Source organism: Penicillium manginii, assembly GCF_028828005.1.
Source record: "Penicillium manginii strain IBT 31320 chromosome Unknown utg000006l:1.0-4164085.0:1.0-4166146.0, whole genome shotgun sequence".
Lineage (NCBI taxonomy): Eukaryota > Fungi > Ascomycota > Eurotiomycetes > Eurotiales > Aspergillaceae > Penicillium > Penicillium manginii.
In genome coordinates, this window is record NW_026643107.1 from 1,322,890 (window position 1) to 1,345,042 (window position 22,153).

Below are 22,153 nucleotides of genomic sequence, written 5' to 3' on the forward strand. Positions count from 1 at the left end.
CTAAGTCTATATAAACCTTAATTTAGACCTTATAATTAATTATATAGGGTCTTACTAATACTAATATAAGTACTAAGTCAATAGTTAATTCTGAACAAGTATCCCTATATATAATTATTCCCTCTAGTAGCTAGTTATTAATTACTAATCTCTCTATCAGATCTAGCAGTTTCTCTACTTTCTTATCTACCTTTATACTTTCCTCTCTCTACTATAGATAGTATAGATTAAAGTCCCCTAAGACTATATATATACTATTATTACTTATCTCCAGAAGTAGTACTAGTAGTAGATATAGTACTATATAGGTGTGTATATTATTATAGATATTTATGATTTATAGATTACCTATTAGTGTACTAATACTAAGCTTCTATATATCCTTACTATAGACTATATATACCTATTCAGTAAGCTTCTTTAAGATAAATATATATACCTAAGTCCGGTTCCCAGTTCTATCAGTTCTATTAGTTCTATCTCTAACTCCTCTACCCTAATACTCTAGATATAGTAGTTTATAGATATTCTTAGCAGAATAATAAGTTATATTACTAAATAGATTTTTCTAGGGCTCCTAAATAGCAATAATATCAGTTTTAATAATAGCTAGGTTCTGTATAAACTACACTATAATAATATCCTTTAATTAATTAATATTATACTAGAGGATACTAAGTTATTTTCCGTTTATATATTATTACAGTTGTGCTCTATTTATTACTATTTTTATTAGTAGTCTTAGTTACTTTATTAGTTCACTAACTACTATATAGGTTAAATAATAGCTCTAATTCACTATAGGGCTACTTCCTCTTCTTATTTAATAATAGTTTTTTAGTTATATCCGGTAGTAACGATAATAGTTGAAAGTCTACATTACTATATATCTAGTCCTTATTAAGCTATCTCTCTATCTCTGTTAAGTCTAGATCCTTTATAGAGCTAAGCTCTAATTCCTAGTTTATTTATTCTAATTAGCTAATAAACCTTATTAATTATCAGTCTAGTTTCTTCTTATTAGGTTTACTCTATTAACTCTGCTCTTTATATTTCTTTACTATTACTTTACAGACCTTAGTAGTTCTGGCTCTTACTACTTTCTCTTTCAATATAGTTATAATAGTCTTACTGATACTTATAGTAGTAGGTTAGAAGTTAATATTAATTATAGTTACGTTAAATATATTAAAAATATATAGTTCTTAGGTAGTTATAAAGTTAAACTGTTACTAGTTCCTAAATAGATTTACTTAGGGTACTTTCTATACCTCCGGTATTTCCTAGGATATTACTTCAACACCTTCTATATCTAATATAACCATCTCCCTGGCCTTTGTCACCTTTTTTACCTACTTAGATAATATTTTTGTTATTGCTTTCCTTACTAGTTTTTCTTAGATCCTACTAATAGTCTAGTTTATGCTGGTACTTTGCTCCCTGTTACTAGAATATATAGTTAATATAATAGTACTATCTATTATATTATTAGATTCTTCTATTAATAATATCTGTGGTATTCCTATAGAGCTAAGTAGTAGTAGAGGTAGTAACACTAAGGGCTTATAGTAGCTAAACTTAGTAGATACTAGGTAGAACTAGACTTCGGCACGACCCACGGGTACCCATGGGTACCCATACCCAACCCATCGATGGGTTAGGTTTTGGGTCCAAATCTCCGACCCATGATGGGTTATGGGTCGGAGCTCAAAACCCATAACCCATCATGGGTACCCATATGGGTACCCATATTGCTGTAAACAGGGCAAACTACGAAAAATCTCGTGATTGCATAATTAATGCAAATTTAGCTGTAATTTTAGGTATTCTAGTCACATGTAAAAGAACCTACATGATGATGATAATTGATTCAAATTAATTCTATTATTCAAATTCTAGTACTGCTCAAAATTATTGTCCTCTCTGTGTTTACGCTTCCTTGTAGACATCCGTAGCTGAGTCCCATTCTCTGGTAATAGAGGCTGCTGAGGATCTTGACCCTCAACACCAAGATCTATTAATTCAGTAGTAGAAGCTACAACAATATCCTCCTCCTCCTCCTCCTCCTCCTCCTCCTCCTCCTCATTATCACTAATCGAAACTATCTCAACATCCTGGAGATTCTCATCATTCTGTTCCTTTGACATCTCAATCTCATCCAACGTAAAATACTTCTCAAGCTGCTTCATCTCTGCCTCCTGGAGATCGAATCTTGATGCACACAGGAATAGCATGATTTCTTCAATAGTCTCAGACTTTAAACGGCCGCGTCGGTAATGGCAGACATCACGCGCGGTGTTAAAAAGCCGCTCAACACCAGCACCAGTTGCAGGGATTGAAAGAAAATCTCGAGCAAGCAATGCAGTTGCGGGAAACCGAGACTGGTTCTCACGCCAAAAATGAAGTGGTTCATCTTCGACTGGGTCTAGAAATAAATTAGTATAGAATATTAAAGATAAAGACTCTTTATGAAAGAGTTAAAGAACAAGACTGACCACTATCAAGATACTGAGCAGCCTCATCTCCAACAGGTTTTGCTATAGTCTTGCTCCCACTGAGCATCTTGTTGAGTTTTGATGTAGGTCTTGATGATGCCTGGGGTGTAGGTGAGGCTTGATCTCTGGCAAGACGTTGCTGATATGGAAGCAGTGCTGACTGGAATGATTTGCGATATGCAACACGCCACTGTTGCTCCCAGTCATCAGTTTGAAAGAACTGGAATTTGCTATCTGGTGCAACCATAGTACAAATCGCAAAGATATGTCCTTTCACACCATCTGTTTGCGAATAGTAGCCACCAAGCCTCTGTCGGCCAGCTTCAAGTGATTGGAGCATCTGCTTTTTCCATGGAATCCGCTTCTTCTTTAGCTGACCTATTGACTTCTCAAGATGCTCAAAGAGTGCATTGTAGAGCTTGAAAACCAGATGTGTAGTAACCTCCTTTGTCTTTGACAGCTCAGTAGTGTAGTCAAAGAAAGGCTCTGTAATACAGAGAAGATAATCAATCTGACGCCACTCCTCATTATTAAGCAACATCTCTTTACAATCATACTGCTCACAGAATGATATAAAGTAGCTGCGTAGTCGTTTGGCACGTCGAAGCATCAAAAAGGTTGAGTTCCATCGATTTCGGACATCTTGAATAGGCACTAGCCTAGGTTCTTTAGGCTGAAGCTGGAGAAAGGTCTCTCGCCGTTGAGGACTGGCATGGATGTAAATTGCAAGATAGCGGACCTTGTTCAATGTGCCTGAAATCTCATGTTTCTGTTGTTTTGCATTTGCCTTTGCTGCAGACGATTGCCGATCGGTCCATTTTGTCTCAGCGGCATCATTTTGGGGTACAGCTTTAAGACGATCAAGAAGCTGATTCAGACAGAGCTGGATGACATGGGCAAGACAAGGGATTCGGATAACAGTGGTCTCACTAGAGAGTGCTTGCTGAATTGTATCCACCAAAGTTTTGTTGTTTGTCGCATTGTCTGTTGTAATTCCAAAGACTCGATTTTGGATGTTGTGATGGGTCAAGGTCTCAAGGAGAACTGCGCTTAGATTTGCACCAGTATGTGAGCCATATAATGGCTTAAATCCAAGAAGAACCTCTTGATATACCCAGTTGGCATTAACAAAATAACCAGTGATTGCCATAAAAGCCTGGTTATAGGGAGAAGTCCAACAATCTAGTGCAATCGATATTTTTGACTCAGGAGGAAGGGTTTTGAGAGTAGAGCGTTGTTTATCTTGGATAATATCTCGTAATCGTCGCCGAATCGTTGTTGCAGAAGGTATCATCGGAGGAGAAGGTGCTAAGCGTGCAGATCGGATAAGGGTGTGGAAGGTTGGATGTTCAATAAGATGGAATGGTAGGCGATTTAAGGTGAGAAACTGCAATAGCTGTGTCTCCCATGTAGTTTGTGAGAATGACTGAGTAGCTGTTTGGCCCTAAAATAGTTAATATAAGATAAATAATAGTAAATAGAGAACATACTTCTGATATTAGGAACTGAGAGATATCCTCTTTTCTGTTGGCCTTGACCTTTTGGCAAGCTGCTGTTTTGAGATGCTTTAACAGAGTTGATGTACCATATAGACTTCTGCCATTTGGTAAAATTGATGCAGGATGCTCTAAGATCCGGGCACAGTTTTTACACATAACCTTTGGTGCCCCATCTTTACAAGCGGCAACCTGATCAAAGTGACTCCAGATATCTGAATTGCGATTTGTATCCCATTTGAGATTGCTTTTCTGTCCAAAGTCTGTCTGGAGCCACCAATCAACCCAATCTGTGTGAGTCATGCTGTTGTAAAGTACAAATGCCTTTCTCCGATTGGGGCCAACACGAGTAAATAAGTCAGGGGGAGGAAGATTGCTCGGTCGGAGAAAATCAGGCTCACTACCTTCAATTGGACAAGAACCAAGAATACTGTTTGTCGGCGTAATAAGAGGATTTGAAGGAGTAAAATCAGTTAACTGACCTGTGTCCCCCTCATAAAGAGAGGGCAGAAAGTCAGACTCCTGGCTTTGGCCTTGGGACATATTGACACCAACTGAAAAATAGCTGTAGAGAAAGCGAGACATATTAGGAGAGAACATACCTTTAGCAAAGAGATTGACTGAACAGACAGATTCTTCTAAATCCAGCTGGAAAAGGGGATAAGTAAAAGCAATATAGGGAAATGATATTTTATTGGCTATGGGCACAGATCTGATCCACTGAAACCCATCACCAACCCATCAAGCCCATGTGATATATCGAAAGCCCATCAAAAACCCATCGGAAACCCATAATACCCATCAGAAACCCATTTAATACCCATTCCCAACCCATTTCCCACTTTTTGGGTCGAAAAAAGATTTTGACCATGGGCAGTTTTTGGGCGAAAAACCATCCCACCTATAAGATAGACTCTTTGTCTCTAAAAGCTCTCTATTACCTGGGTATCTATAGTAAAAATGAATAAATAAATACTAGTAGACTTTATTCTCTATGAGTATTTATTAGTGCTCTAGATTTTGGTAGTTCTTGAAGTGAAAAGCATTTTTGATCCCTGTTATATTGGAGTATGTATTACCTTCCTAGAGATATATATCTCCATGTTCTTCCAAGGTTAAGCGTCAAAACAGCCAAAACATTACATACTACAAAAATAGAACCACTGCTACCTAAATTTAACAATTTGATCTGAAAAAAATAAATAATTTGATTCAAAGATTCTTCTGCTGATTTTAAAAAATGTATTTTGAGAAGAGACTGTAACTATACAGCCATGAAGTCATGAATATCAAAATTACAATGATCAGTCAGCTGAATTATCCATGCCAAGCCTCAAATTTATGCACAATATGGGTTTTTTGTACCCATATGGGTACCCATGAAAAACCCATGGGTACCCATCGGGATGGGTGCACCATTTTGAAAAAACCCATAACCCATCATGGGTTGGGTATGGGTCCAAAAGTTGGACCCATTTGGACCCATTGCCGAAGTCTAGCTAAAGTATAGAAGATTCTTGTTAAAGCACAGAAATCTGTGAAAGTTCTAACTAGAATACAGATTTAGAGCTAAACTATATTTATATAACTAAGTTAGTTATCTTTATAGATAGCTAAACTACTATCTAAGCTATTAGTAATCCTAAGTGATCCTCAGACCAATACATACTCGCTTAAATATATAACTACATACAGGCCCTCCGATCGCTTACACCTATATATAGCCCAATTCCCACTACTATTAAGATCTATTAGATCCCCATATATATAGGTGTGCCGGATAATAAGACAGCTAATATTGAAGCTAGGTTTACCGCTAAAAAAGGGGATAGGGTAGACTATTGTAGTACCGAAGTCCGATTGGCCTCATCTACACGACGCTGGGTACAGCAGTATATTAAGACTAGGTAGGTAAAAGTATAGGTAAATAAGAAAATAGCGAAGTAATATCACTAGTTAGTGGAGATACCTTTGAAGAAAGTCCTCTAGCTATATAGTAGACTACCGAAGGCCTATTCCTTAATCCTAGTATAGATATACTTACAGTTAGACTGCGGCACTAACCGCAAAGACCGCGGTTAACCTAAAACCTAACCAAAACCGCAGCGGTTTTGGTCTTCATATCAAAACCGCAAAATTTTGCGGTTCGGTTTTGGTCTTCATCCCAAGACCGCAAAATTTTGCGGTTCGGTCTTGGTCTTCAAATGAAAACCGCTGCAGTTTTGCGGTTAACCGCGGTCTTGTAAACAATACAAACATGCTAAGCCTCGTGACCTGCTGGGCAGATAGATTTTTATGCAGTTTTTTTGGTAATTTTGTTGTTTCGGTCATGTATGAGAGCTCTGACTAATTGTCAGGCGAAAAATCATCTCCAGGATATACGGAATACAGAGACTACAGAACAAAGAAACTGGATAGAAGACCAAATCAAGAAATATAATCTGACAGTATTTAAGCTACAAAGGCGCCAGTTGGAACCCCTCTGGCATTTTAGGCTTCTTGCGAATCCGCGTCGCTCGCTGTGTGCCTTCGTGTTCCATTTGATCCTCCTGCGAGCTAGTACTTCCAGAACGCGCTCGTTTTTGTGTCTCTCCTGATGGCTCCTGTCTATCTTCCTCCTCCTCCTCCTCCTTCTCTCCTTCCTCCTCTTCATTATCGCTAATTGGATCCAATGCTGGAAGAGGGGCTATTGATCCTCTGTCTTGTTCAATCATCGCTGCCTCACCCGCTAGTACAAGCTCTTTTGTAAAGTCAATCTCTCTCTGTTCAACCTCAAATTTTACAGCACACGATTGCAGCATCAACTCCTTGATAGTATCAGCATTAAGGCGGCCCCGTCTGTAGTGACAAATATCTCGAGCACAGTTAAAAAGACGCTCAACACCTGCGCCACTCGCAGGAATTGAAAGAATATCCCGGGCTAGTGCAGCCAGCACTGGGAACTCTTTTTGATGCTCCCTCCAGAATAAACGGGGCTGTTGTGAAATAAGGCCTAGATAAAATTAGTATCTGAGATAGACAGATACGTAATTAGACTTACCTTTTGCAAGATATCGAGCCAGTTCATCATCCTCCTCCTCTGCTGGTACTTCTGCTGCATAAAATGAAGTCTGTGAGTCACATAGCATCTCAATCTCATTAATATCACTGGAGTTCTGCCGGACATCAGAGGATGATTCTTCAGCTTGATCTGAAAATCGCCGTTTGTATCGCCAGAACTCTTTTTCAAGACACCCACGATATCTTGCACCAAAATCAATATCCCCTTGCCAATCTCTTGAGGTAAAGAATCGAAGTTTCTTTGATGGGGCAAGAATGGTAGCAATACCATAAAGATCCCTATAAAACTCCTTATCAGTTGCTTGATAATACTCAGAAAGCTTTTCCCTTGCCGCCTGTAATGCCCTCAGCATTGATTTCTTCCATGGGAGTCTCTTTTGGCGAAGCTGGTTCTCGGAGTTCTCTAGGTGATTGAAAAGCTTATTGTAAACGCCAAAGATAAGATGGATTGTGGTGTCTTTTGTTTTCGAGAGAGCAGTTGTAAACTTAAAGAATGGCTCAGTGATACACAGTAAGTAGTCGATCTGACGCCATTCTTCTTTGTCAAGCGGAAAATGGAGATAGCCGTTTGCTGTACAGTATTCTTGAAAGCTCTTCTGTAGTCGTTTTGCTCGGCCGAGCATCAGAAATGTAGAATTCCATCGAGTCCGTATATCTTGAAGAGGAAGCAGTCGAGGCTCCTGGGACTGGATTACAAGAAATGCAGCTCGGCGCTGAGGACTTGCATTAATAAAGATAGCAAGATTTCGGATCTACAGATAACTATTATTAGCTGTTATTCTCTCTCTCTTTCTGCTGAATCATCACATACCTTGTTCAAAGTCTGGATAATCTCTCTCTTTGATTGCTGGGAACGCGCCTGGCGCTCACGGTCATCTGACCATCCATCCTCTGCCTCATTATTGGATGGCATTGCTTTTATTTTTCCGAGAAGTTGATTCAGACTCAGTTGGATCACATGGGCCAGGCATGGAACACGGAATATACCATTACCAAGCCCGTCACTTCCAATGCCCTGACTTTTAAGCTCATCCTGAATACTGAGCATCATTGTATTGTTATTGGTAGCATTATCAGTTGTTACTGACAGAACCCGATCGGCAATTTTATACTTTTCGAGAATACCAATAACTACTGAGCTTAGGTTACTCCCAGTATGTGAGCCTTGTAAGGGTTCAAAGCCAAGTAGAGCCTCTCGATACTCCCAATCGTTATCCAGAAAATAACCAGTAATAGCCATAAAGCCCTGCTGGAAAGGTGATGTCCAGCAATCAAGTGATAGAGATAGTCTACTATCATCTGGGAGCATATCTATTATACTCTGTTGTCCTTGTTGGATATTCGAGTGTAGTTGTCGGCTAATCGTCCGGGGCGAGGGTAGTTTGACCCGTGAAGGAGCAACAGCAATTAGATCAGCTAATTCCTGGAATTCTGGACGATCAAGGATACGGAATGGGAGCCGTGCGACGAGGATAAGAGATAGGACTTTCTGGGCAAGCACTTCTTCAGAGAAAGTAGTTAAAGTTGCTCTTGAAGTTTGTGACTACAAATTATAAGTTATTAGCTAAAAGCAGTATCTTAAAGATAGTATATATACTTACCTGCTTCGCAAGTAACTTGCCAATCCCATGCTTTGGATGACAGGTATTCCCTTTCAGATGTGTGTTCATTGGTGATGTTCCTCCACGCCGAATATTTGGATGAGTAAGTGTAGTAAGGCAACGCTTACACATAACTTTAGGCTCTCCTGTCCGTTCATGAGCTACTTGCTCAAAGTGATCCCAGACTGAAGCTCTCTTTTTGTGGTCCCAATGAATGGTGGTCTCGATGTCTTTTCTTGTGCCATACTCTGTTTGAAGCCACCACTCAGTGAAATCCTTCCGAGTTTGGCCTGTTGCGGGGTCCATTTCTACAAGGATCCAAAATCGCTGAAGATGTGGCCCAGTACGTGTAAGGAATAAGGGCGCTCGCGGTAATTGCAGTTGTTGAGAGCAAATGGATGGTGTAATTGACTCGGTGGCAGTACGACAATATGTACTGAGTGATGGTAGGTCATCTGGTAGGAGAAAGTCAGTATCAGAATGCTGATCGGTGAAGACTGATGAGGTATAGGCCATCTTTGGCTATGGTCTTGAGAGCCAATATGTGTAAATGAGAGACAAACAACTTACAAGATTCGACGAGAGGACCACAAACACCAGACGCGACCGAGGACATTGATGTGTTACAAAAGCAATTATAGAGTGGAGTCAAAGATATACTCTAATTGGATATTAGAGCTACTAATACGGTTATCCTGCGGTTAACCGCAAAGACCCCTCACAATAACCGCACTAAGATTACCAAAAACCGCAAAAACCGCAAGATAACCGCAAGATAACCGCAAAATACCCCTGAAAACCGCAAAAACCACAGGAAAACCACAAGGTAACCGCAGCACGACCGCAATATAACCATTTATCACTGCAACTTTGCACTTTTAGGACATATTTTTTAACACTTTTATATTGTAATACTAGATTAAAAATTATTAGAGATATGTAAAAAACTAGCTCTTTTATAACATATGATCAAAATTCAGAATACTTAAAAATTAGTCAAGTTAGGCTTTTCATGTTCTACTGACCTAAAGATGCAGCATAATCTCTCTAAGTCAAATATATATTTCTGCGATAACTATACTCGATTACAAAAACTAATCACAACACACAGTAAATCTCGCCACCAATGTCCAAAATCCAACTTTGAACTTGAATTTTTTGTAGACTAATATTTTATCTTTTAGAATACCGCTCTATTTCAAATCATTTCCAACAAAAAGTAAGAAAAATAAATGATTACAGTAGTAATAACGAAACCATATGTAAGAATGCATTATTTGAGCTTAGTTATCAGGTGTATAAAAACGGTGGGGTGGCTTAGATAGGTAAGATCTTCATCTTTTATGCTAGTGCGGTTAACCGCAAGGTAACCGCATTGCGGTTTTGGTTAACCGTAAAATTTGCGGTTAGGTTTTGGTAAAGATCTTAGAACCGCAAACCGAATCGATTTGGGTTTGGTAAAGATATGAAAACCGCAGACCAAATCGATTTGGGTTTGGTTAGCATTTGAAGACCAAACCCAAAACCGTGCCGCAGTCTACTTACAGTAGATCGGATTGAGGCATTTCCTATATAAATATACCAATTAGCGGAAATAAGACGATCAATTTAGTAAAGGCCGATGTCACTACGATAAGGGAAGCCAGACACCCTAGCATATCCTCTTATAGTGCCCGTTATACACTAGCCTACGGGAAACCATATTGAACAAGATATGGTATAAGACCGACCTAGGGCGCACAACCGATTACAATATAATTGTTTCGGACTCGTAGGCCATCCGCTACGTGGCCGAATTCATGCACCGAATTGGACTCCTTGGTCAATTCCGCGACGTGGAATACGAGGATGTCGACGTCAACGTTGAAACGCTCGAAGGGAGCGGGCACTAGGGGTGAAGACAATACATATAAGGAAGTATACTATCAACTGGCGACTACGAGAGGTCGTACAGGCGGAGGAGCTACTACCCTATAAGGAACAACTGCAGGAGGAACCAGGGCGTAACTGAGGTTATATCGGTAGTGGCGGGGATAGGGAGACTACGGGGTGAGACCACGGAGAGTGGTCATAGGCGCTGCGTGAGCTGGCAGTAGCCGATTACAGTCATTATGAGCGTTTCGGTACCGTCATTGTGGGAGTTATTATTTGTTTTTCTATGGCAATACGCCGTATCTCCTTTGTCTGCTGTTACTACGGGCGTGGCGTTAGGATGGTTCTGGTTCCCGATGGAGGGAACGCCTACATAGCCACGGCGCTCACTAGCTAGGCTGCATTGGGTTAATAGAATCTTGAATTGAATTGAATTGAATTGAATACAATTCAAATGAGTTATCGTATGGACCTGCAGATACAATATTTTTTACATAAATTCTCGTAGTGAGGTATGAGAAATTATAATTGTTTATTGACTAATTCGTTTCACAATTTTAAGAGAGCCGCCATTTCATGCGAGCCGCCAGGCCCCAAATATCATAGTTAAGTCATTCAATTACAACTCTACCTTGGAATATATCAACAGCCATAACTTTGTTCGCATTCTACCTAGGTAAATATCTGTACTGATAAGTTATATTTTGATCCATATGATAGGTGATGACGATAGCTACTACTGGAGATGTGTCGAAGAATGATCGTGTGTGTGATGAAGAACTAAGCGAGAGCCACTACTAATAATAAGGTGACAAACGGCGAGCATGCAGCATCCTAGGGTGCCTGACGCGGCTGCATACCAGCCTCCACAATAGGGTATTTTCAAAGTTCGTTAAAGGGGTGCACTGATCAATTAGTACTATTTCCCAATGATACCAAAAATTACAGTGTAGGCTAGGTACTCGTACTAACTTCTGGTGCTAGCTTCCAAGGTCTGCTCCCGAGCTACCTAGCTATTGAATGGATTTGATAGTAGTCCCCACCTTCGCACCGTCTGAGCAGGTGAGCAACCTTCAAGTTGCATCGATTTAATTGATAAGTAATTATGGTGTTCGAGCCTGGAGCATGGCGACTCGCTTGAGGAAAGGAGCCCCGAGCTCTTGTAATCTCGCAACATACGAGAATACTAATCAAAGGATAAAAAATATCATGAACTTCCGGAAGCAACTTTGAAGTCTTGAATCAGAAAGAAATTTCATGGAAATTGAATACTTCCCCTTATACTATAAAGACAGTTTGACGGCATGGAATGGAAGATAAAGCTATCTGTAGAAATACACACATGGTGCTCTAGTCTCGCCAAGTAACTACCCGGCTGGTCAGATATTCCTCAATGCCTGCCATACCTGTAAATCTACCAAATCCACTATTTTTCAAACCTCCATGGGGCAGCGAAACATCATCATGAATGCTCATGGCATTGATATGGACAGCACCGGTCTCGTACTGCCTCGCGACTCTCAGACCAGTTGCGAGATCCTCCGTGAAGACAGCTCCCGCAAGCCCATATTCAGTGTCGTTGGCGATGGTCAATGCCTCCACTTCTGATTCGAACGTGAAGATCACAACGGTAGGGCCAAAGCTCTCGGTATAATATAGATCTGAGTCTTTCTTCAAGTTTCGCAGAACGATTGGCCGCATTGTGGGAGAAGATGTGTCCTCAGTGGGATTGCCGAATACAACTTCTGCGCCATCATTTAAAGCCCCAGATACAAGAGCTCTGGTCTTTTGAGCCCCAGCCGATGATACGAGCACAGGCGAAAGACCGGAATGAGGAAAAATCTCATCTGTGCATTCCTTGAATGCTTTAATAAAAGACTCAAGCAATGAAGAATGAAGGATGATGCGTTCAGTGGACATGCAAACCTGACCAGCCTATGCGAATGAATTGTTAGCGATTTTCGTATACATAGGGGGGGTGTAATTCATACATGAAGAAAGGCGCCTAGAGCGCATGCATGTGCAGCCTTTGCGATGTCCGCATCCTTGAGAATGATTGCGCTGGCTTTACCACCAAGTTCGGTGATAATTGGCTTGAGATACTTCCCAGCAAGTGATGATATAATGGCACCGACCGCTGTACTGCCAGTAAAATTGATCTTTTTTATGGATGGGTGGGCAATGAGAACATTCGTGATTTCAACCGCATCCTCGGGGCGGTGAATGACAAGGTTGAGACAGCCATCTGGAAGACCAGCCTTTCGGAAAATGTCAACAATTGCCCAGTAGCAGCGTGGCGAGAGCTCAGGCCCTTTGAGGACCACTGTATTCCCAGCGGCGAGTGCATAAGACACTGCCCGGCAGCCCAAAGGCCAAGGCGCGTTCCTATCAGGATGGATTGTCAGAATTTGCAAGTTTTATATCATGCGAAGAGCACATACCATGGGGCAATCCCGAGAATCACTCCATATGGCTCTTTGTAAACGATGGCACTTCTGCCTTCTTCGGAAGTTGCAGGCACTGCGCCTTGGATGGAGGTGACTTTCCCCGCAACGTCCTTGAGTTGCTCGACAGTCAAAGGGAGAATCCAATCAACGAATTTTGGATCCGCTCCGGTTTCGTCTATCTGGTACTGTCGGAGTTCGTCTTCACGATTCTCAAACAAATCTGCTGCGCGTAGTAGAATATCACGACGCACAGCTGGTTTGGTTTTTGACCAGGCAGGGAGTGCGGCTTGTGCACTTTCTACCGCTTTAGCGGCATCGATAGCAGTTGCGGAGCATGATTTCCAGACTTCCTGACCAGTTCTGGGGTTGATAACACTGAAAGTAGCTTCTGTAGTAACGTCTTGACCGTTGATAATCAAGGGAACTGTTTGAGCTGCGCCCGTAATAATCGCGGTCATTTTCACAATTATTTTGCAAAGCGATCAAGGTTTTGGATAATTTTGAGAGGAAGTGATGATATAAAACTTCCAAGATTCTTCAAATTCAAGTTGGTATATGGGCCTTGACAGAAATAAATATACATGATCATTGTGCTCTACTAGTAGTATGTCACTCCGTATATCTGGGGGTTTGGCCATAAACATTAATTCCGACTTATCCCCGGGTCGGGCGGACAAGACACCGAAAGTCCGCTAGATTTCCCCCGGCATCTTGACCGGAAGACTATTTCACTAGTACTAGTAGCACTAGGATTAATACGAAGGTCAAATAAAGCCACCTGGAAACAGAGCGGGACCGGTAGATCATGCCATGATATTATGAAAGTCCAGGCATAGCGTCGGGACTGTTACTTCAGGTATATCTTCTTTTTCAGCACCATATGCGCCTATAGAACCTCTTCGACTGGACATCTCCAGGGCTCATTGGATAGTATCATGGTAACAAATAATAGAGCAGGCTATTTTCTTTGACCCGGAGAAACTACGGGTTTTGTGCACTGAAGATGGGAATGGAACAGATCCATTCCACCTAGGTCAAATTGAAAAGGTAAGCTAATTTTGAGTAAGTCGTATTCCAACTTCGCTTCCCGTTCTCCTCAATAGCCGGGTTGCCTGGAAAGAATCATTGCTCACATATATATCTTCTCGTTCATGTTCGAGTCTTGCATTTAGTACCAGTAATATTGAAAGCTATTCCTACAAGATAAGACCAGGCTGCATTGCCATATAATCCATATTGATCCCCAAAAGCTGGTAAATATTACTTGAAGGTAAAGTAACTTTGGATAAAGATCCAATAATGTACCCAGAGTGACGTGAATGAGAATCGTGATTCCCTTGTTGCGAGCGCCCAGATGGTAGAAACATGGACCGTATAATGCATCGGATTGAAAATCTTTAAAGACGTAGCCATGAGAGGAAGAAAAGAACTCACGATGGTTCTCTCCATCCGGCTCAACCGAAAATCATCTTAAAGGTGGCTAGCCTCAGGCCAAATCAACACAGGCTTGATCGTTCGGCCTGATTTGATGTCCTTGAGGGCAGATTCGAAGTCGGCAAAATCGTATATCTTTACTATCTTCTCTACGGGAAAATTGCCATTGAAATACTGTTCAATCAAGATCGGAATCATCTAATAGGTTTTGAGTCAATGTTCGGGTTCATGTGTTTCGGGTTCTTAGTCCAAGTTTGCATACCTCCTGTGGCACGGAATCACCTTGGTTACATCCAATGTACTGTCTGCCAAGGGTTATATGGCGAAATACGTCAACCTTGACTTTTTGGCCAGGCGAGGGGGCTCCAATGGTGATACCTTTTCCTTTTGGTCCGAGACATTCCATCATTTCTTCTATAACAGTTATGTTTCCAGTTGTATCAATCGCGCACGTTGCTCCAACCCCGCCGCATATTGTTCTTATCTGCAAAATCGAATCCGACCCGTTGAATTCCATGGCATGTGTCGCTCCGAGGGTCCGGGCCGTTGCTAACCGATTTTGGAGAATGTCAATAGCAATGATGATATCAACCCGGCGGATTTTTGCGGCCATTATCGCGGCCATTCCAACAGCCCCTGTGCCAAATACAACCACGGAGCTACCCTTTGAAAGATTCAGGATGTTAAAAATCGCTCCCGCTCCAGTTTGCAAGCCACAACCCAATGGGGCCAGAAGCTGCAAAGGTGTGTTTGGTGGAACCTTCACAATGCTAGACTTGGAAACAATTGCGGTCTTTGAAAACGAGCTTTGACCGAAAAAGTTGCCAGATATAGGAGACCCATCACTTGTCCGCATGGTGTAGGAATCGTCCAATCTTGTCCCTCCAAAATTCAGTTTTAACATATGGTGACAATATGCTGGACAGCCCGATAGGCACGTAGGGCAATCGTAGCAAGCATTGTAACTGAGAATAACTTTATCACCGGGAATGATATTTCTAATTGCACTGCCAATTTGGAGAATTTTGCCTGCGCCTTTGGTTTGGTGAATTAAAGAATCAGACATGTTTTGTTTGCAAGTCTGCTTTTCAGGGATGAATTGCACCAACCTTCGTGACCAAAAACGCATGGAAATTTGACCGGAATCGTGCCATTCAGGCAGGAGATGTCCGCATGGCAGATACCAACGGCATGGATTTCCACAAGAGCTTCGTTCGGACGCAAGTCATCAAGATGTATGTCTTGAATCTTCAACGATCCATTAGCTTTTGGGGCAACTAGTGCTTGCGTAGTAATTGACATCTCAAATACCTGAACGTTGTAGAGGATAGTCTGACATGACTTCTAGGTTTTACTTCGGCAAACAATGTATGAGAGTGGTTCGAGAATGGCGCGGGGGCACGGAGCCTTGAAAGAATGCGCACATTAATCGCGAAAAACATACCAAGATACGTAGACTTCGTTGTTACGTATTTTTCCGGTGGGGCCGATCAAAAAATGATGTTGCTAATGTCTGCTACGTTTAAAACACCGACCTAATTGGGATATATCCGGGTCATTTGCCGAGAGGGGATTAGCGCTCGGCAATTAGACGACCAATCAGCGACTGGTACTAGATCCGACACCCATGCTTCAGCCTCTACTCGGCGAGAAGTGCAATTATTTAGGGATAGATTTGGGGGAACACCCGGTGCTGAGGCTCTCTCTCTCCTGCAACAAATGGCCTAGTATTGATGCCTTCTAGTTATCCGTTTTGCTTTTGATATAATCGGAGGCTCTAAGCTTGACTTGACTTTTATAAAACAAGTAGTATAATTGGATGGACGGCCAGTTCTCAAACTAAAACCACTATATACTACTCTAATACCATTTCACTGGGAATTACTGGCACTTGAATTCGGATTTCCCTGTGTGCGCCTGATTTTTTCCCCGTAGATGATCAAGATAAACACTGGGATAGTTACCGCGGCGCTAATCGCAGCGAAGATACTAAATCCTGCTGTGAATCCCAACTGATCTGCTGTTGGGAGTGCGTAGAAACCGACGTTGAATGCGAAAACTAGATACGAATGAGAATGAATTGGCCAAAGTATCGGAGGCTGGGGCCGGGTCTTAGCAACTTGAACTTACGTGATTTCAAAAGATTGATAACAACACTGACATCACTGGACTGGCTTGGATACGAGTCACAGCAATATGTATAAGTGACAGTTGTCGCGATTTGCGTTCCGAATCCCGAGACCGCCATGCAGACAGCAGCCTGGATCCATGGTTTTCTTTCTTCGATACAGTAACCAAATGTGGCAGTGCCAATTGCAGTAAGAAAAACCAAGGGTAATAGGTATAGGCGGGCCTCGGCCTTTCGATATCCACCGTGATATCTAGCATAAGTGTTGATGATGAGATCACTGACCCATCCCGCCGATAGCTCGCCAAGCACACAACCCACTGTGAGTGGTAGCCCAAGAAAAAGGCCGGTTTGTCCGAGATCGAAGTGGTAAACACTGGCAGAGATGAAAGATCCGGTGACTGCGAAAAGAGGACTGCCGTAAGAAAGATTTACCATGTACATTATACAAGGTAGCGTGACTGCTGCGTATTTCATCAGCCTTAGTGGCAGAAAGAAGTCTCTGAGTTGAATTCGACAATCAACGATTTTGCCAAAATAGAGCATCCTCTGCATCGCAGAACGCTTGGCCTCCCCATCCGGGTCGTCCGAGACGAGGGTTTCGGGAAGAGTGAAAATGGCCAACAGCAGCAAGCCACCTTCAATTATTGCCGAAATCCAATTGCACCATCTCCAGCCGTATGCTTGTGAAATGTAACCTCCAGCCAGTGGCGCAATGTGAGGACCGTTGGTTGTTGCCCAGGCAAATATGCCCATAGGTAATCCTCGCTGTCCTTGCGGGAAGAGATCGCAGATAGTTGCAGCTCCGATCCCCAGCGGAATACTGCATCCAATGGCGCTAATGACACGACCAGCAATGAGTCCTCCCCATGATGGTGAAACTGCAGCCACAATAAAGCCAACAATGGACAAAATGGTGAAAAGAAGATACAGAGGGCGTCGCCCGTAGACATTGGCGAAAGGTGCGATGAACAGAGGAAAAACGCCGGCGAAAAGCATATAAATGGTAATGGAGTACGATGCCTCCTCGACAGTAACATGGAGGTCTGACGCAATCGTGACAAATGATGGGTTGACCAGCGCTGAACCCATCTGGGCCATCAGCGTGAAAGTTGAGACCAGAGCCACAATGTAGTACTTTCGCCAGAGTGCCCAATCCAGAGGGGTATATTGATCAGCGGCGTCTTTTGGGGTGGAAGACAGGGCAGACTCCAGTTGCTCGACCGTAGCATCGGAACCGACACTTTCTATTTTCATTTCGGCGTCTTTCATATCGATAAAACTGTGTGTGATAAGGTTGAAGTTTGGTGAAAACACCGTGAATGACTTCAAGCCTAAGTCAAGTTGAGCTGTAAGAGTTGCGATTCAGTAGTATTTATAACGATATTTATTTTCAAATCAAAGTGGGTTTACAACTTGAGGGGATACCAATCAATGAGACTTGTTGGTAGATTGCGCAATCGAGCTTCCCAGACCCCGAACTCAATTTTCCGGGGTAATGACAATCCGGGGTATCAGTTGTCTGGGGTAAGATACAGCGGGACCTCCGCCCAGTGGGACATCGATCACGTAGGTTATTGTGTGGGACCGCCAAGGTGCTCTATTAAACTTTTTCCAGGCCAAGACTAGTAAGTACTACTAAGTGACACGGACATTCACCCCGAGAGAGTGCGGCCAGAGATTCGGAGAGGCTATTTCGGAAGTGAAGCATTCCTTTGGTCTGATTTCACTCCTGCAAAATCTCATCTATCGAATAGGATTATTTTACCGACAATTACTGTTGAAGAAGACTACATCGTAGAAGTAATCAGCCCCTCATACTCTGAAGGAGGATCGCGGTAAGATAGTTCTCGTTAGAGTTGCCCCCCCCCCAGGGCCTGTGATGATGATATATAATCTTTTATTCAATAACTCGAGCACTTTTCAAGTATTTGCTTCACCAATTGGTCATTAACAGGTATCTTCACCCCAACTTTACGACCCATTCGACTCCAAGAACCATTGATGAAATTGATCTCAGTCTCCCTCCTCGCCCTTAAATCCCATACCATGGAGCACGTGTTGACGGTGACTTCCAGAGTCTCCGCTGAAAATCCTTTTTCCAGACCAACAACATCCTTGAGTTCTGGAAGAGCCAAGACAATTTTTTTAAATTTCCCGGAGTATGGCTTGTCTCATTTCCGGCATCGTGAATAGAAACTCATTTGGTGAATCGTCGAGAGCGCAGAGTGGGTTGCAAAATGCATTGACTGAAAGTTTTTCAAGTTGGATTTGTAAAATATCTGTGTATGAGTATGATCTGGCGTTCAGTGTTGTCGATCTGGGAACGATATCAAGGAGATAATTCGATTGTGTCTCCAATATATTTGTGTCTGGGTCGCGAGGAACTGCACCTATTGAGGTTGCAGAGAATCCAGTATGTGTGATATCAAAAGATTTGTTGAGCGTCACACTGTGGGAAGTGACACCGATAAGATAGTTTGGACGAGATTTTGTATCTGGAAATAACTGATCATTGAGTGTTTCAATGACACCAGACCCATTCTGAAGGAACAGGATATTCGAGTCTCGATGCAAACGATGGGCAAGCGAACGAATGGCTGAGACAGTCTGTATTCCTTTGACACAGACGATGGGATTGTTGATTGGAGTTTGAGTGACTTTCCAATAATTCTTATTTGGAGAGGCTGTTGGTGGAGTGCTATACCAGTGGGAGTCGGAGAGCGTCTCGATCTCATATCCCCGCGAGCTTATTTTCTTCCCACCCCTTGACTCGAATTGTATGTGACTGCCTACCAATCGATACTCTCGCAGAAGCGACTTTCGGTATAGGAGGAGTGTCACGGTCGGGCCAGAGAGAATTTCGGAGATAGAATGTGCTGCAAATGTTCCGATGCTCCCAAGGCCGATTATATGGACGCGTGGCCGTAGGCCGGCGAGTGTGGAAGTAGTAGTGTACATTGGGTGAGATGAGAATGAAAGAAGTTTCTTCCCCAGTGACCTCGGGATGTGATTCCTCGTCACAAGGCGCCGTGCGTAGGTGTATGATGTAGTTATAAATACACCCATAGAAGGGACTATATGACAGCCGATGGGGCCAGGGCGCGAAGGCGCAAAGGCGTAAGGGCGTGTCCGCCAGCACGCCCTGTGGGGGTAGAGACTAACAACCTATCGCCACTCACCCCATCCCATGTCTCGTCAGGACCATCATCACACCGAGCCCCATAATTGTTAACGATGAGTTCGAATGAAAAACGGAAGCCAACTGGCTGGAATTTCTGTAGGAGGTGGTGGTTAATTTTGCTCAAAGGGCGTATATCAAGGATTCATTCCCTACCCCCTTTTTACTAATGACACACGAGGGAGTTTAGGAAGTCTGGTTCTTCACATAAAATCATAAAGCTCAGGGTACTTGTAACTTGACTTCTCCCTACCTTCTGCCCAGGTATATTTGTTTTGTTCTGTTAGGTATTCATATTCTACCCATCAACATCGATCAAAGTGGCTGGGACTTTTGAAGACACCAATGGATTCCTCCCTCTAGCATTTGAACGAATGGTCAATGCCAATGCGCGGTCGATAAGCAACTCTCTCGATGCGTCACGACTCAAATTAAACCTGACTCAAACCCCCAAAGTCGTCCCTGCAGCTGATTCGGAGGAATTTCACGCGCACAAAGTCTGCACGGATCATATGATAGTTGCTCGATGGACATCCCAACAGGGCTGGGCTGACCCAGAGATGGTCCCTTTTGCCCCAATCCCATTTTAACCCACTGCCAGCGTTCTGCATTACTCTAATTCGTGCTTCGAAGCAATGAAGGTGCATTGTGGGGTTGATGGGAAGCTCCGCCTCTTCCGACCTGAATATGACTGTGTACGAATGCTGGCTTCCGCCAGGTACATCTGCCTCCCTGAATTCGATCCCAAGGAATTATTGAATCACATCAGAAAGCTGTGCGAGATTGACTGTCTCTAAATGGCTTCCGATATCCCGTCACGGTGAGTCTTTATACATTCGCCCGACTTTGATCGGACCCGATGTAAGTCTAGGATTCTACGTCCCCAATGAGGCATTGTTGGTTATACTTCTGTTATACTGGTCAGCCCCTACCGGCCGATCGAAGGGCCTCCGTCTACTCTACAGTGGCGAGGACGCAGTCCGCTCATGGCCGGGTGGAACGGGATCTACTAAAGTAAGCAGTAACTACGCCCCTTTATTGCTTGTGCAAGGGGAAGCTAAAAGACGTAGCTATAATCAGGTTCTATGGCTATTTGGGCCGGAGGGATACATTACAGAGGCCGGCTCAGCTAACTTCTTTATCATTTGGCGAACTCCTCAGGGAAAGCTGCAGCTTGTGACTGCCCCTTTGAGTAATCATCTTATTCTTGCTGGTGTGACATCCCAGAGTGTTTTGGATCTTGTAAGGGAAAGACTGGGTGACAAAACATATTCTAGCTCTGGATGCGACGCGTTGGAGGTGGTTGAAAAGAACTTCACGGTTTTTGATCTTATCGAGGCATCCAAAAGTGGAAGTCTAGTTGGCTCGTTTGTCGCCGGTACAGCATACCTCATACAGCCAGTCGTTCATATTCAGCATGGTGACATTGAGATCTCAATTTCTCAGGGGGAAGGCCCTCATCTTTCTATGATACGCAAGGATGAAGGATGTTATGTTTGGTCGCGGGGACAATGTCTGGACAGATGAGGTTGCCGAGGACGCGGAGTAAATACCAGTGGACAACTGAACAGAAGACTGGAGTTTTTCAAGTTGGCGTACTAGTATATATCGAAAGCAAGCCAAAATCCAAGCTGTATTGATCATATCTCGGGATGCGAAATGCCTGTCAGGTCTCCAAAATTTGCAGTTCCAGGACTTTTCGAGCTTTCATACTGAGGGCTATGCTCCTCCCTAAAAGAAACTATCCAGTCCGAATTGTCTGCTATGGTTTGGCTCCATGAATCCTCAGAGTCATAAAGAAGGCGCCTCGCTTGATACTGGAACATTTCATCCGTAGGAACAATACCACGACTCATTTGCTGCCTCGCGTACCGACCGAGGTGCTTAGTCAAAACTTCTGTGAAAGTACCCAAAGCCCTTTCCTCTGTGGCCTGGAGTTGCTGAAATGAAGACGCCAATTGAGTTCCCTCGTCTTGAAAACCACTTGCACGTCCCGAGATTTGGGTGAAATTATCTCTGACGCTAGGACTTGTTGCCGAAAACGGCACCACTGTATTAGATTCCGAAGCAATAATATACGGAGGGAGAGAGTTGGTAACCATTTGGGCTATGGGTGGTGGAAAATCATGTTCCCCTCTCCTTTTATCAATCGTGAGACCATCTCGAAAGTGTGCAGCTAAATGCAGGGCTCTTTCGTTCCAACTACCTAGGCGACAGTCGCAGAAGCCACAGCACGAAGTAGCCACTAACTCGGGTGCTTTCCATGTTTCAATGAGAGGTAATATATCAAGACGAAGGACAAGACGTAGATGCTGCACGAGGTGATCCTTTCGTTGGAATGTGCGAGAACAGTGCGTATAGTTATGCTGCGCAAAAAGCTCGGTAGTTGGATCCAGGCAAGAGCAGAAGGCACAATGCCTCCTTCCAGTTATTGGAGAG

At 43.0% G+C, this 22,153-nt stretch overlaps 8 protein-coding genes across 8 annotated transcripts; all 8 read right to left on the reverse strand.

Annotated features, from left to right (window-relative positions):
- Positions 1-1,895: 1,895 nt before the first annotated feature.
- Positions 1,896-4,534, reverse strand: N7533_008849 (uncharacterized protein; the record flags this gene model as incomplete). The annotated part of the gene is made up of 3 exons (XM_057105499.1): positions 1,896-2,425; positions 2,496-3,939; positions 3,986-4,534. 3 exons carry the CDS (start codon positions 4,532-4,534, stop codon positions 1,896-1,898), a joined length of 2,523 nt encoding a protein of 840 aa, XP_056956948.1.
- A 1,913-nt stretch (positions 4,535-6,447) lies between these two features.
- On the reverse strand, positions 6,448-9,268 carry N7533_008850 (uncharacterized protein; the record flags this gene model as incomplete). The annotated part of the gene is made up of 5 exons (XM_057105500.1): positions 6,448-6,983; positions 7,032-7,803; positions 7,863-8,594; positions 8,653-9,107; positions 9,223-9,268. The coding sequence occupies 5 exons, from the start codon at positions 9,266-9,268 to the stop codon at positions 6,448-6,450; spliced, it is 2,541 nt and encodes an 846-aa protein (XP_056956949.1).
- A 2,606-nt stretch (positions 9,269-11,874) lies between these two features.
- On the reverse strand, positions 11,875-13,429 carry N7533_008851 (aldehyde dehydrogenase; the record flags this gene model as incomplete). Its single annotated transcript, XM_057105501.1, has 3 exons — positions 11,875-12,459; positions 12,516-12,909; positions 12,966-13,429. The coding sequence occupies 3 exons, from the start codon at positions 13,427-13,429 to the stop codon at positions 11,875-11,877; spliced, it is 1,443 nt and encodes a 480-aa protein (XP_056956950.1).
- A 1,012-nt stretch (positions 13,430-14,441) lies between these two features.
- N7533_008852 (NAD(P)-dependent alcohol dehydrogenase) lies at positions 14,442-15,716 on the reverse strand (the record flags this gene model as incomplete). Its single annotated transcript, XM_057105502.1, has 3 exons — positions 14,442-14,603; positions 14,668-15,440; positions 15,515-15,716. Coding segments are annotated over 3 exons (1,137 nt in total), but the record flags the coding sequence as incomplete, so codon positions are not given.
- Positions 15,717-16,276: 560 nt separating this feature from the next.
- On the reverse strand, positions 16,277-17,805 carry N7533_008853 (major facilitator superfamily domain-containing protein; the record flags this gene model as incomplete). Its single annotated transcript, XM_057105503.1, has 2 exons — positions 16,277-16,464; positions 16,536-17,805. 2 exons carry the CDS (start codon positions 17,803-17,805, stop codon positions 16,277-16,279), a joined length of 1,458 nt encoding a protein of 485 aa, XP_056956952.1.
- A 632-nt stretch (positions 17,806-18,437) lies between these two features.
- Positions 18,438-18,649, reverse strand: N7533_008854 (Ketopantoate reductase ApbA/PanE; the record flags this gene model as incomplete). The annotated part of the gene is given in 2 exon segments (XM_057105504.1): positions 18,438-18,567; positions 18,582-18,649. 2 exon segments carry the CDS (start codon positions 18,647-18,649, stop codon positions 18,438-18,440), a joined length of 198 nt encoding a protein of 65 aa, XP_056956953.1.
- Positions 18,650-18,681: 32 nt separating this feature from the next.
- Positions 18,682-19,494, reverse strand: N7533_008855 (ketopantoate reductase family protein; the record flags this gene model as incomplete). Its single annotated transcript, XM_057105505.1, has 1 exon — positions 18,682-19,494. One exon carries the CDS (start codon positions 19,492-19,494, stop codon positions 18,682-18,684), a length of 813 nt encoding a protein of 270 aa, XP_056956954.1.
- Positions 19,495-21,354: 1,860 nt separating this feature from the next.
- N7533_008856 (uncharacterized protein) lies at positions 21,355-21,816 on the reverse strand (the record flags this gene model as incomplete). The annotated part of the gene is made up of 1 exon (XM_057105506.1): positions 21,355-21,816. The coding sequence occupies one exon, from the start codon at positions 21,814-21,816 to the stop codon at positions 21,355-21,357; it is 462 nt and encodes a 153-aa protein (XP_056956955.1).
- Between the last annotated feature and the right edge of the window lie 337 nt (positions 21,817-22,153).